Source organism: Anabrus simplex, chromosome 3 (genome assembly GCF_040414725.1).
Source record: "Anabrus simplex isolate iqAnaSimp1 chromosome 3, ASM4041472v1, whole genome shotgun sequence".
NCBI lineage: Eukaryota > Metazoa > Arthropoda > Insecta > Orthoptera > Tettigoniidae > Anabrus > Anabrus simplex.
This window is the reverse complement of record NC_090267.1, coordinates 278714075-278730274: the sequence shown is the minus strand read 5'-3', so window position 1 is coordinate 278730274 and position 16200 is coordinate 278714075. Positions and strand designations below refer to the sequence as shown.

Here is a 16200-nt window from a genome sequence, read left to right as displayed (position 1 = left end):
GATGATGCCCACGTGTTGGAAGACGACTCCCATTCTGAAATTTATGTTGCTGAATTATAGGAACTAGGTAAACTATATGATGTAAATGCAATAAACCAACCCGTATGGTACTGGAAGAGATGGGACAACATACTGGAACATTCACATACCGCCTAAAAGTGTTAGGACTCTTGCTCATGTCAAACGAACCCATTTACCTCAAGTGTGGAGATAAGCTGTTGAAGTATGCTCTCCACTAAATGTGCGGAAACTTTTTCACTGACGGTATGGTGAGTGATATAACGAAGTGTACAAGCATATGGACAGAGAAAAATCAAAGTAATTACTCACAGGAAAGAGATGTTTTGAACACAATGACTGCAGAAATTCAAGCCATCTTTGATCTTTTGCATATTTCAGGAATTCTGAAAGCTGAATTTGGAAGATCTTTGGGCATCAGTTGCTAATAGTATGGAATTCTTTCAAAACTGTATGGCTCTCAACCATTTCAAGTTCTTACTGAGAGCTCTTACATTTCACAATATAAACAGCCAGGGGGAGCAAAAATCGCTTGATAAATTTGTGCCAGTCCGGGAAGCATTCAAGAAATTTGTGGAAAACTGCCAGTGTAATTATATAATTAGTTATGTCACACATAGTTAAAGAAGCAATTACAGTAGAGTCTCGCTCATCCGACCTTCGCTTATCCAACATTCCATGTTATCCGACACTGGTAAACTTAATTTGAACTTTTGGTGGAGACTAAATTCTGGGACACCTGGTTTGGAGGGTGCGACCGTGGGACAAGCACTGGCCTAACTGCTGGCGATAGGACTGTTTTCTTCTCAAGGACAGGTGCAGCGAGTTTTCAGTCATTGTTCAGTGCAGTATTGGTTGAGTGCAGATGTTATAGTTTTCATATCCTCTGTGAGTAAGGCGAGTAAATGGAAGAAAATTATTGTTTCTGTGGAAGACAAGAGTGTGTTAAAGAGACTGGACAAAGGGGAAACTCTTCAAAAAGTGGCTTCAGATTATGGTATTGGACATGTTATAGTGAGAGACTGGAAAAAAAGAGGGAAGAAATTCAAAAGTGATACTCTACCAGAGCAACAATTGATGCACTGAAAATTAGAAAAACAATGAAAGGGTGTATGGCTTTTAGTGCTAGGAGTACCCAAGGACATGTTCGGCTCGCCAGGTGCAGGTATTTTGATTTGACACCCGTAGGTGACCTGCGCATCGTGATGAGGATGAAATGATGATGAAGACGGCGCATACATCCAGCCCTCGTGCCAGCGGAATTAACCAATCATGCTTAAAATTCCCGACCCTGCCGGGAATCAAACCTGGGACCCCTGTGACCAAAGGCCAGCACGCTAGCTATGGAGCCAGACAGAAAAACAATGAAAAAGTGTGAGTAAGAAAACGTAAGTGAAACACTATTTCTTTGGTTCACTCAAAACTGGGAAAAGGACCTGCCAATATCTGGCCCATTCTGCAAGTGTATTTCCAGAAGGAATTTAATTAAGGGGACCCTAATTTTACTGCCAGTGCTGGGTGGCTTGATCGGTCGGAAAAAACAGACCGACATTAGACAGCTTAATATCTGTAGAGAAAATTTGTCAGCTAAATCCGATAAGGTTGTGACATTTAAAAAGGAATTTCAAGAAATAATTCTTGCTGAAGGATTAACCGATGATCAGATATTTAATTGTGATGAGACTGGGCTGCCATCAAAAACTCTCGCAGTCCAAGCCGAGACATCTGCACCTGGCTACAAGTGTAGTAAGGAGAGAGTTACTGTTCTTGCCTGTAGTAAAGTTACTGGGAACTTAAAAGCAAAATTGCTTATTATCAGTAAAGCAAAGAAGCCTAGGGCATTTAAAAAGATTTCTGTTAATGCTCTTCCAATCCATTACACGAAACAGAAGGCTGCCTGAATGTCTGCTGACATCTTTAAAGATGGGTATTTTAAACAGTTTGTTCCAGATGTAGAAAAATTTCTAGCTTCAAATAATCTCCCTAGAAAAGCTCTTCTTCTACTAGACAACGTTCCATCACACCCAAACGAAGAGCAACTTCCTAGTGGTGACATCAAAGTCATGTTCCTCTTTCCTAACATGACGTCATTATGCCAGCCAATGGATCAATGTGTGCTGGAAACACTGAAGAGGAAATATTGGCAGAAAATCCTTTCATCCCTGATAGAGGAAATGGACAATGGCAACGACATGATAGAAAAGTTAAAACGAATCAACATGAAAGACATGGCATACTGGATAGCGCAGTCTTGGGAAGAAGTTGAAACGACGACATTTTAAAGTCTTGGAACATATTGTTGAGTGAGGTTGAACATCGAGAAGAGGTGGTACAAGAAGAGATGAAAAACTTTGTTCCCTTACTGAATTGCATTCCTGACTGTGAGGATGGTACGACTCAAGATGGGAGTAAGTGGTGTGTACAAGATCATCTGTTTGAACTAACTGACCCTGATATTATTGATTTTGTGAATGCTAACGAAAATAAGGATGATGAAGAAGAAGAAGAAGACAGAGGCCTTGCAGAACAAAGGGAGAAAATGATGACTCACAGTGAAGGATTAAGTGCATTGGAAATGGCATTAACCTATGTTAAGCAACAGCCGGAAGCAAGCGAAACGGAGGTGTTGATTTTTCATCGATGGTGGGATCTCGCAGCAAGAAAATGTGAATCAGCAGGCAAGCAGACATTGTTGACAAGTTTCTTTTCGTAAGACATTTGGAATGTTTTCGTTCAATATTGCGTTGATAATTGAATTGATAATTTAATAAATAGAGTACCGGTACCGTAAAACATGCCGTTGTTTTAGTAATACACTACAGTATAGCCTTCCTGTTTGTTTTAGTTCATTTTCAAAGTTATTCTGTATTATCCGACATTTTCGGTGATCCGACGTACACCAGGTCCCGTTTAGGTTGGATAATCGAGACTCTACTGTAATGTGTTTTCTTTGTGTTCTTCTGTAAAATATAACACAGCTTTATAAACATTCTGTTACTGTTAGAATCAATTTTAATAATACTAAGATTTAATTTTTGAACAAAAGGTACAAAAAAATTAGATATGTTATTGCAATATTCCAGCTATAAAGAAATGTCAACTGTGACACAAATATATCGTAAGTGAAGCTCTATTTGTCTTTGTCATGATCACGGAGGAAAACTCCATGAGCGACCTCTGATGTTTGCACATTATCTGAAAATTCTTAAAGTATAAAAACTCACTGAAAAATTTAGTTTCATTTACCCCAGAACCTGTTTGTAAACCATGTTTGTGGTATTTCCCTTTGGGGCTAAGATGACCAGGCTGCTGGCAGAGCTAACTCTGGAACATGTGAGAAATAGTCCTCTCTCAAGTTGAAAACAAAAAATATGTGTTTCTTTATGGCTTTTTCGAGAAAAAAACCCACATGTTCCTTTATTTTTAAAGGAGATTACGAACACAAATTTTCATGCCTGTAACATGTTAAGTTTTTGAAAAATACTGTCAATATACTCATTTTAAACATTCACCCCCTTTTTCAATTCTTTTCATCCCCTTTAATGGACTTTCTGAAAACAAAGAAGCCAAGTTCCTTTATTTTCAAAGGAGATTCCAAATACCAATTTTCATCTTTGTAACATATTCAGTTTGTGAGATATAAGTACCCTCATAAAAAGAATTCAGTTCCTTCTGAACTTCTTTCCACCTTCTAACCTCTTAAGTGGACTTTCCGAAAACACAAAATATGTGTTTCTTTATTTTTAAAGGAGATTCCAAATACCAATTTTCACGTCTATAACATCTTCAGTTTTTTAAAAATATAAGTATCCTTATAAAAATAATTTAACCTCTTTTTTACTTTTCAGCACCTCCCCTCCCCCCCCCCCCCCGTTTATGTCAATATTCCAAAAACAAAAAAATTAGGTGTTTCTTAATGTTTAAAGGAGATACCAAATATAAATTTTCACATTTGTACCATATTCAGTTTTTGAGATATAGGTATCACAATTAAAAGACTCAAACGCTTTTTTCAGACCTATTCACCGCCCCCTTAAGTGGATTTTCCAGAAACAAAAGAGCATGTGTTTCTTTATTTTGAAAGATGATTCCAAATACCTATTTCCATGTCAGTAACATCTTCAGTTTTTGAGATATAAGTACCTCCATAACAAGAATTCAACCAATTTTTTGGTCCTTTTTGGCCCCCTTAAATGGATTTAACAAAAATACGGGCTTCTTTATTTTTTAAAGGAGATTATAAATTCCAATTTTTACATCTGTAACATACTCAGTTTTTGAGATATAAGTATCGCAATTAAAGGAATCAACCCCCTTTTCAGTCCTTTTCACCCCCCTTAAGTGGATATTCTGAAAAAGATATATGTTTCTTTATTTTTAAAGGTTATTCCAAATACTAATTTTCACGCCTGTAACACAATCATTTTCTGAGATATAAGTAGCCTCATAAAAAGAATTCAACCATATTTTAGTCCTTCCCCCCACACTAAATGGATTTTCTGAAAACAAAAAATACCTGTTTCTTTACTTTTAAAGGAGATTCCAATTACCAATTTTCACATCTATAACATCTTCAGTTTTTGTGATATAAGTATCCTCATAAAAATAATTCGACTCCTTTTTTACCCTCTCCCCCATCCTTCTTAGTTGATTTCCCCCAAACAAACATGTGCTTCTTTACTCTTAAAGGAGATTCCAAATAGTAATATTCTTGTCTGTAACCTTCAGTTTTTTGAGATAGAAGTATACCCATAAAATGAATTCATTTCTTTAACCTCCTTTCACCACCCTTAAGTGGTTTTTCCAAAAAAGTAAATGTTTTTATTTTATTTTTAAAGGTGATTCCAATAAGAGTACCACTGATAACAAAACACAATGTCAATTTTGCGGGCAAATGTATAAAGGCCTTAAGATACATATAAGTAAATCACACCCAGAGCAATACAGAGCCTGCTTGTTGAATCCATCTACGACTACACCTAGCCAGTCTAAAATTCCGCCTTCAGATCCTATTCCTATTTCTAGTAAAAATGGTCATTCAACGAAGTTGGAAATAATCTCTGATCAAAGAGAGCCAAAAAAAAAAAACCTTACCCCGACGAACTGAGTAAATGGCTAGGTATTTTTCAGCATGAATTGAGTGATGCTGAATTCAATGAATAAGTTACTAATTTTGTAAACTTCCTTGCCACAGCTACAGACCTACTGCCAGGTCCAAAGAGTCCAGTTACTAGATATATTGAAGCTCGTAAACGTGGCACTTACAAAAATAACAACTGACAGTATAAAACCTCCAGTAACCCACAGAGATCCTCTAAGAATGATTGTGAACGTCGGAAGGCTAAATTCGAGTATGAACTGACTCAATATGAATATTTTTACCAAAGGAGGAAAGCAATTAGAAAAATTTTAAGTGGCAAAAGAACTAGCAATTTGAAACTAGAGAAAGATGTTGTTGAAGGATATTTTAGGAACAGATTTGAAACTCCTAATGATTGCATGAGAGACTCCTATATTCATTATACAAATGAAACCTTAGATGATACAATTTCAATATCTCAAGAGTTAGTTTTCTCTATTATCAAGAGCATAGCAATTGACACTAGCCCAGGTCCGGATAAGGTTTTATTGAAATCTGTTTATGATCCACTTGCTGCTAATATTTTAGCCCATATCATCAGAAGAATATTTGAAAGTGGGTTCATTCCTGAGGTTCTTAAGGCAGCGAGGACTGTTGTTATACATAAAGGCGATGAAGAGAATGATCTGTCCAAATGGAGACCGATTAGTATTTGCTCCATTATTCGGCGCATATTAAGCAAGATCCTTGATAAAATTGTAAGGGAATACATCCCTTTGAATCAGTTCCAAAGAGGTTTTGTCATGACCCCTGGCTCTTTCATTAACGTGAATATTGTGGATGGCATTTTACGAACAGCTGTAATGAAAAAAATTTCAGGCCGCGTAGTATTCCTCGACATCAGCAAAGCGTTCGATAGTATTGGACACAATCACTTAAAGGCGACAATAAAGAACTCTATACTACCCAGATCCATTAAGAAGTTACTAGTCAACCTTCTCACAGAAAACACAACACAAGTTCAAACTGCTCGTGGTCATACAGATAAGATAAACATCAAATGTGGAGTGATGCAAGGAGATCCCATTTCACCTTTCTTATTTAACTGGGGTATAAACCACATCCTTGATGAACTCACAGACATCAAAGTATCAGAAATGTATGGTTTTAAATTGAGTCCTAACACTGTACCTTTAACATCCCTATGCTTTGTCGACAATCTGGTGATCATAGCTAAAGACCAAGCAGCAGCTTCAATCCTAGTCACTTCTGTCATAAATCTGCTTCAAGAAATAGGTTTGCATATAAATGCAGACAAATCAAATGCCATTATTCTGATGATATCATGACAGTCTCTGGAAACATTAGAAGTATAAATGATAGTGAAGAAATAAAATATTTAGGGGCAACTTTCAGACAGACTTTAGTCTTCAATGAACATCAGGTACTTGAAAAATTGAAAGCTAACTTAGATCAGATTACCAGGACTCACTTACTCCAACCGCATCAAAAATTGACTGTAATAAATCAGTTTATTGGCCCTACACTGATATACCCATTCCAGACTGTTTCGGTTGAGAAAATTCCCAAATCAAGTCTGTTAAAAGCCGACAACATGATCAGAAGCGCACTTAAAGAAATTCTACAACTTCCGAGTGACACACCGACAAGTATGATCTATTCGAGCCACAAATATAAAGGGTTAGCAGTAATGCGCGCTACTTGGGAAGCGTACCTTCAACAGCTGAACATCAATCTTAAGCTAGAAGCTGTGAATGATTCGCACGTAAATGCTGTTCGAAATTTCACAGCAATAAAAACTCGCTGCCTATCTCAACTTCAATTCAATGAAGAGACATCAACGAAATCTGTTAGACAACTGCGTGATATACTTAGAACACGCAAATTTGAAGCTTGGTGTGCATATCCACAAAAAGGAAGAGGTGTTGAGTTATTTGCTCAAGTTCCTGCTGCTAATTCTTGGGTTACCAGAAGAGATGGTTTAACTCTTTCGCTGCGCTATTTTTAAACAGAACACTTACAGAAAAATGTATTTTTTTCGTATTTTCCAAATGAACTGAAACTTTATTTTTTTCAAGGTCAGTAACATTCAACACCATTGCACCATTTTTAACCCAACTTTGGCAAACTAGTAGTGACATTTGACCTTGAAACACACATTACTGTGATACATCTCCCAACATGGAACTGAACAAATTGCAGACTGTCCTGGGCAATTCTTACAAAAAATACTGTCTGTTTTCTCTTGCACAGTCCCTTTATATTCTTTGAACATTTTTCTGGTAATATGGAACAAGCAACACAATTATGTTTGTGACTCTTGTCCTGCTGCTCCCCAAGAAAGTGCCTCTCCGTCAGGCGCGCTTGTGGTATGTAATCGGAAGTTCTTCCTGGTTTCGCCGGCGGACTTCACTGATACTCTCGTAGAAGTCCCATTATGACAGAATATCTGAAGTCAGGAGCATTAATTGCCCTCTTTTAAACCTTATTGTACAATATTCTTTCATTAGTGCAGTTTCAATGTCATCACTAATATCCCGCAAGACCGATAAAAAATGAAGATCTTCCTCGTTGGCACTTTCTTCCGAACAATCACTATGCATATCATCACTTGTTTCATTGTCCAAATTTACCGAACAGTCTGAATCAGAATCGGCCACTAAAAGATAGAAGATTTCTTCACTTCCATTACTAATGTTGTTCCGCGCGCTCATAGCTGCTGGGTGAAGCCTGCTATCGGCCAGACAGCTGACAGAGATGTTGGCGGGCGGGCGGGTGAAATATAACAAATAAACATAGGTCCAGTATTGGCGGCAAAGTTTTCAAACAATGCTCAGTACATAATAAATACATGACTATAGATTTTTGTATTATTAAAATGGCCTTTTTTGAAGAAGCGCGCGGAAATTATAGCAGGAAAGTACCAAGTCGACAAAAGTAGATTACCGCAGCGAATGCTGTAGGGAAGTAAGTCGACAAAAGTCGACTTCCGCAGCAAAAGAGTTAACTTGTTCGGAATGGAGAGAGATGTTGAAGATGACCGCGATGGTTGCACCAGTACGTACTCTGCCGGGACGTTCCACCAGTACAGGCCACTGCAGACACTGCAGTGAGTATGAAACCTTACCACATGTGCTGGGGAGTTGCCCTCAAGGAGAACTGCTTAGGATCAAACGCCATAACATCATCAGAAAGCTGATTGCTAATGCTCTTCATCTCAAAAATCTAGAAATGTACCAAGAAGTCCACTGCCTCGCCGAAGGAGGCAGCACTCGCAGGATTGATATTATAGAGACTGACAGACAGAGGAACGAAGCAGAAATTATTGATCCTACGGTACGCTTTGAATCTTCAGCCTCTCAGCCGACTGACGTAGACAATGAGAAAAAGGATATCTATAATCCAACCATCCCTTTCTTTCTTGAGTCGTATAACCTTTAAAAAATTACGGTGATTGGACTTTTCTTTGGCGCGAGGGGAACAATTCCCAAATCTTTTGTCACATGGCGACAAAAATATAAACTAGCGAGAAGCCTACAGGATGAGATAGTCGTCTCACTCATCAAATACTCCGTTTCGATTCTTTGTCACCATTTATATGGAGTTCATGCCATTTAACATGGTTAATTGTAACCTATCATTTTTTAAACATTAATCTTTTTATCTTCCCTCAAAATTGTTATTGTGTATTATTCTGTCTTATGGCAAATCTAGGGTGTCCTGGATCAGACTAAATAAATAAATAAATAAATAAGATGTCTGTAAAATACTAAACAGTTTTTGAGATGTAAGTAGCCTCCTTAAATGGATTTTTCCGAAAACAAAAAATGTTTCTTTATTTTTAAGGGAGATTCCAAATACAAATTTTCACATCTGTAACATCTTGATTTTTTTAGAAATATTCAATACAAAGAATTCAACTAATTTTTCAATTCATTCACCCAACCTTAAGTGGATTTTCCACAAAAAAAAAAAAAGTACGTGTTTCTTTACTCTGAAAGAAGATTCTGTAACATCTTCAGTTTTTGAGGTAACTTATAAGAACCCTCATGAAAATAATTTGACTCCTTTTCCAACACTACCCCCTGTTCAGTTGATTTTCCCCACACAAATAAATGCATGCTTCTTTATTTCTAAAGGATATTCCAAATACCAATTTTCATATCTGTAACCTTCAGTTTTTGAGATAGAAGTATACCCATAAAATTAATTCAGTTTCTTCACTTCCTTTCACCCTCTCCCTTAAGTGAATTTTCTGAAGAAAAAGTGCATGTTTTTTTACAAAGGAGCTTCCAAATACCATTTATCACGACTGTAACACCTTCAGTTTTTGAGATATATGTATCATCATAAAAATAATTTAACTCCTTTTTCACCCCCTACAACCCAAGTTGATTCTCCCCCAAAAGTATGCGTTTCTTTATTTTTAAAGTAGATTCCAAATACTGATTTTCACGTCTGTAACATTGTTAGATTTTTAGATATAAGTATCCTCATACAAATAATTCAACTAATTTTTCAATATTTTCATCCCCTTAAGTGGATTTTCCAAAAACAAAAGAATATGTGTTTCTTTATTTTTAAAGGAGATTCCAAATACCAATGATCATGACTGCAAAATTTAAAATTTTTGAGGTATAAGTAACCTCATACAAAGAATTCAATTAATGTTTCAATTCTTTCACCCCCAAGTGGATTTCCCAAAAACAAAAAATATGAATTTCTTTATTTTAAAGGAGGTTCCAAATACCATTTTTCACATCTGTAACATCCTCAGTTTTTGAGATATCAATATCCTAATAAAAATAATTCAACCTCCTACTCAGTCCTTCCCCCTCCCCTCTTTACGTGTTTTTCTGAAAACAAAAAGATACATAATTCTTTATTTTTAAAAGATTAAAAATATCAATTTTCATGGCTGTAACATATTATGTTTTTGAGATATACTCGAGAGATAGCCTTTTTTAAATTCACCCCCTTTGTCTTTTTTTAAAGAAGATTCTAAATACCAATTTTCGCTTTTGTAACAACTTCAGTTTTTGAGATATAAGTATCTTCACAAAAATAATTCAACTCCTTTTTCACTTCTTTTCACCCTCGTTAAGTGGCTTTTCTAAAAACAAAAAATACACATTCCTTTATTTTTGAAGGTGATTCCAAATGCCAGTTTCCACGCCTGTAACATGTTACGTTTTTGAGATACACTGTACTCATTTTAAAAAATTAACCTAGTTTTTCTATTCTTTTCACACCATGAGATGAATTTTCTGAAAACAAAAAGAATGTGTTCATTTTTTGAGATATAAGTATCCCCAAAAAATAATTCAACTCCTTCGTCACTTCTCTCCACTCCCACCCCTTTAAGTGGACTTTCTAAAAACCAAAAGTATGTGTTTCTTTAATTTTTTAAGGAAATTCCAAATACCAATTTTCACGCCTGCAACATCTTCAGTTTTTGAGATGTAAGTATCCTGATAAAAGGAATTCAACTCATTCTTCACTTATTTTTACCCCCCCACTTGAGTCGATTTTCCGTAAATAAAAAAGAAGTTTTTCTTTATTTTTAACGGATATTTCAAATACCAATATTCATGTTTGTGACATGTTAAGTTTTTGAGATATAGCGTAGATTTTAAAAATTTACCCACTTTTTCAATTCCTTTTAAGGAAATTCCAAATACCAATTTTCACATCTGCATTATCTTCAGTTTTTGAGATGTAAGTATCCTGATAAAAGGAATTAGGTGGATTTTCAGGAAACAAAAATACATGTGTTTCTTTATTTCAAAATGAGATTCCAAATACAAATTTTCACGTCTGTAATATGTTCAGTTTTTAAGATATAAGCATCATCATAAAAAGAGTTCAATCCCTTTTCCGGTCCTTTTCACCTCCCCCCCCCCCCCCCCCCACTTAAGTGAATTTCCAAAAAACAAAAAATATTATGCATTTATTTATTTTTAAAGGAGATTCCAAATACCAATTTTCATGTCTGTAACAGATATAGGTATCCCAATTAAATGATTCAACCCCCTTTTTCAGTTTTTCACCCACTCTCTTAAGTGGATTTTCCAAAAAAATAGTGCTTCTTTATTTTTAAAGGATATTCCAAGTACTAATTTTTGAGTTTGTACCATTAAGTTTTGAAATATACTCATTTTCAAAATTCACCCCATTTTTCACTTCCTTTCACCCCCTGTTAAGTGGATTTTTCAGAAACAAAAGAATACATATTTCTTTATTTTTAAAGGAGATTCTATGTACCAATTTTTATGTCTATAACATTTTCAGTTTTTCAGATATAAGTATCCTCATAAAATGGATTCAACCCATTTTCACCTATTTTTAGTCCCCTTAAGTGGATTTTCCAAAAACAAAAAAGCAAAATACGTGTTTCTTTACTTCTAAAGGAGATTTCAAATGCCAATTTTTATGTCTTTAACTGTTAAGTTTTTTTTGATATCGATATACTCGTTTTAAAAATTCACCCCCCTTTTCACCCCCTCAGTGATGGAATATCCAAAAATTCTTCCTTAGTGAGCACCTACACTGCAAAACAAATGTATCCCCAAAATTTCATTTCTGTATGTCTATATATATATATAGATGATAAAGGAGTTTCTAATTGCCAGTATTTTATTATTTAATCGTGTCAGAGGTACCAATATATACAAGGAAGAGATACTGAATATATGTACTGAATATGAATGATGTACATGAACAAATTAATCGTATATAGTTATGAATGAGGCACTTGAAAAATTTGCACTGACAAATCGAATCATACCACATAATTATACTTTGTCATTATATGAATTTTTTTATCTAAACAGTGTTATGTGGCTGAAGATGTTTATAATATATGAAACATGTACCACTTTTAACCAATAAGTTGCCTTAAGTAATAATTTCATGTGGCTATTTCTAGCCGAGTGCAGCCCTTGTAAGGCAGACCCTCCAATGAGGGTGGGCGGCATCTGCCATGTGTAGGTAACTGCGTGTTATTGTGGTGGAGGTTAGTGTTATGTGTGGTGTGTGAGTTGCAGGGATATTGGGGACAGTACAAACACCCGGCCCCCGGGCCACTGGAATTAACCAATTAAGGTTAAAATCCCCGACCCGGCCAGGAATCGAACCCGGGACCCTCTGAACCGAAGGCCGGTACACTGACCATTCAGCCAACGAGTCAGACACCTTAAGCAATTTAGTGTATCGACAAGGTGGAAAATAAAGGACTTAGTTGTGAAACAATCTTCTAGCATTGCCTCAATCTTTGCCGAGGCCAACAGATGTTTGAAGACGAGAAAAAGGTCATAGCTTGAGCATTTGTACGTGTCAGCAAGTAAAAAATCCCTGATTTTCTCATATAGAATGAATGAATGAATGAATCAATCAATCAATCAATCAATCAATCAATCAATCAATCAATGATCTGCATTTAGGGCCATTTAGGGCAGATTCCCTATCAATTTATCAAACCCTTGGTAATTTATTCCAACTCCTTACTCCTCATCCTATAAATGAATATTTCCTTCCAATCTGTCCTCTTGAATTCAAACTTTCCTTTCCTACTTTTAAAAGGCTCACTCATGCTTATTAGTCTACTAATGTCATTCCACACCATCTTTCCACTGACAACTCGAAACATACCACATAATACCAATATAGTTGGTATGTTATTGCACATTATAAATTTTCCAGTTAACTCATTCCTGGTTGCCAGCGTTTTGCTCCAGTGTGCTAAGTTGGGCTCATCACTTGGTAAATAGCACACCTACCAAGACACATTGCTAGTGCATACCGTGGAGGCCACTGCGTAGGCTACTTGGAGCCACCGGCAGTGCCAATACCCTATGAGAGACTTTGCCTCATTTTTTCCAGTTCTAATATCAAGTAGTCCTGGTGTTGGTCCCATACACTGGAACCATACTGTAATTGGAGTCTTACCAGAGACTTATATACCATTTCCTTTACATCTTTGCTATAACCCCTAAATAACTTCATTGTACCCTCTCTTAGCAACCTCGTTAATATGATTCCCCCAATGAAGATCATTCCTTATATTAACACCTAGATACTTACAGTGTTTCCAAAGAGGTATTATCACCTCATCAACATAGCAATTGAAACTGTAATGACTTTTCCTCTTGGTGAAACTTAAAACCTGACTTTTTATCCCATTTACCATCATACCATTATCCACTGTCTATCTCACAACATTGTCTAAGTCCCCCTGCAGTCGCTCACAATCCTGCAAACTCATTTACTACTTTATACAGCATAATTTCATCTGCAAATAGCCTTATTTGTGATTGCAGTTCTTTACTCATATGTCCGGCTCCATTGCTAAATGGTTAGTGTGCTGGCCTTTGGTCATAGGAGTCCCGGGTTCAATTCCCAGCAGGGTCAGGAATTTTAACCATCATTGGTTAATTTCGCTGGCATGGGGGCTGGGTGTATGTGTTGTCTTCATCATAATTTTATTCTCATCACAACACCCAGGTCGCCTACGGGAGTCAAATCAAAAGACCTGCATCTGGCGAGCAGAACTTGTCCTTGGACACTCCCGGCACTAAAAGCCATACGCCATTTCATTTTTTCGTTTTACTCATATGGTTTACATATATAAGAAAACGTAAAGGACCAATAAGGCTGCCCTGTAGGACCTCCCTCTTTATCATTACCGGATCAGATAGGATCAGATAATACTCCAACTACTCTAATTCTCTGAATTCTATTTTCTACAAATTTAGCCACCTATTCAACCACTCTTTTCTCTAGTCTAACGGCCTTCATTTTCATCAATAATCTCCCATGATCTACTCTATCTAAAACCTTGGATAGGTCAATAGCAATACAGTCCATCTGACCTCCTGAATCTAAAATATCTGCTATATCTTTCTGGAATCCTACAAGTTCAGCTGCACTGGGATAACCTTTCCTAAACCCAAACTGGCCTCTATCAAACCAGTTAGTAATTTTGCAAACGTGTGTAGTATAATCTGAAAGAATGTTTTCCCAGAGCTAACAAACAACATAATTATGTCATGCTGACTAGTCTGTAATTATCAGCTTTAAGTGCAGTATGACATCCTCTCCCTTGTACAATGGGGCTACTATTACAACTCTCTACTCATCTGGTATTAATCCTTCATGCAAACAGTAATCAAATAAGTATTTCAGATATGGTATTATATCCTAGCCCATTGCTTTCAATGTATCACCGGAAATCGTATCAATCCCAGCTGTCTTTCTAGCTTTCAACTTGTGTATCTTACCTTACAGTATCTATAGATATTCTTCTATTGCTCCATAAAATTCATATGGCTGCCAATTATGTCTGTCATCATGTTATCCCTAGCTGACATTTTTGCAAAATTCCATTTCTAAGTAAGCTCCTTTAATCTCCCCTTACTCCTGCAACTATTTCTAATTATTTCTTTCTAATCTGTACCTCTTTTTTAATATCTTTATTTCCCTGTTTTAATATATTGGGCTCTTACCATTCCTCACCACTTTTAAAGTTTTCCACACTCCTCAACAATTGCTTTATACCCATCCCATAGGCTGTTTACATTTTTATTTACCAGCTTCCATTGATCATAATAGCATTTTAAAAATTTCCCCATGCCATTCTTATCAACCATATGATACTGCTTAATAGTCCTACTTTTACGACATTCCTTTCTATCACATTTATTTTCAACATGAGACAGTACCCACTGGCAATTAAAAACTCCTTAATCATAGGTTATTATTATTATTGTTATTATTCACCATCTGCATTCCTTCTTGTGTTTATTTTGACTCTAAAATATTTACTATTATGATAGTTGTAAACTGAATGATCTTGTATACTAACCCCACGTGTGATTTTTATACGGAGGCTATGAGAAGGACGCTTAGCCTCTAGTACTTGGCGATCTAAAAGATTCTGCATCAGCTGGCGTCCAGAAGTCATGTGTCCTAGCAAGAGGTTGCGAGCTTCTTCTCTATCTTGTGACAAGAGTTTGAGTGTAGCATTACCTAGAGCTAATGGGAAAAATGTACATCTATTAGCAAACATTGTTTTAATCATTCAAAACATAAACTTTAGAACCATAATTCTAATTATAACTGGTTCAGTGTGAATTTTAAGTTAATTAAATGGTATACAACCGGGCAAAAGCGGAGGAGGAATCTCTCACTTCAGTTCCCAACAGTTTGGAGGTGGATGAGACAATGTCAGATGGACTGGCTGTTAAGACACTACATTGATATTATATCTGGACTATACAACGAACTGCCAAACATGCTTGAAGAGGGACTCACCAGCGTCTGTATACTATGTTTCATGGTTCCTAGTTGAGAAACACCATGAGAACAAGCCACTCCATCTTGCTTTTCTAGACCTTCAAAAATCTTTTGATTTTTATATGCATGGTCTGATTTGAGTAACACTTTAACAGCATGGTCTTCAAGACACAAATAAGGAATTGAATTGGAGATAGCTGGCATTTAAGCAAAATGGTGCTTTGGTTGGCCCAGCGAATGTTACAGTTCAGCATAGTTGCGATGTTGTCAGACCTTCTACTGGCCATGTAACAAGGGAACATAGGATGAGTAAGATACAATATCTTGGTGCATTTGATCATGGCCAGATTGTTAGTGCCGTATGTATGGACTGTTCCATCCCTGAAGTCATGCAAGCAGTGGGTCTTCCATGGGCCACCGTGTCCAGACTATACCATGAGTATATTGATTCAGACAAAACAACCATCGCCAGGGTCAACTGCCATAGAGTACTATCTGTCATTGACAAGGATCACCACTGACTGACTTGGATGGTAATAGCGGATAGACCAGTCACAGTGCAACAGATTATTTGCAAATTCAATTAATTCAGTGCTGGATAACAAAGAAGTGTGAGCAGCCATACCATCCAGAACCACCTCCTCGCAAAAAGGTACGGAAACAACCATCCCACTTGGGTACCACTGCTCACCGCGTGTCTCAAGGCACAAAGACTGATATTGGTTCAGGAACACTACCATTGAACTCTCAAATCATAAAGGAAGATTGCCTGAAAAAATGAGTTGCCG

The 16200-nt window shown here is 36.6% G+C and overlaps 1 protein-coding gene across 1 annotated transcript in view; it reads right to left on the bottom strand.

Moving 5' to 3' along the window:
* LOC136865893 (periostin) overlaps nt 1-16200 on the bottom strand; it is a 56539-nt gene that overhangs the window by 37394 nt on the left and 2945 nt on the right. Inside the window, exon 4 of the mRNA XM_067142448.2 lies at nt 14982-15151. Coding sequence (XP_066998549.2) covers nt 14982-15151 — 170 coding nt within the window. The remainder of the gene's footprint in view (nt 1-14981; nt 15152-16200) is intronic.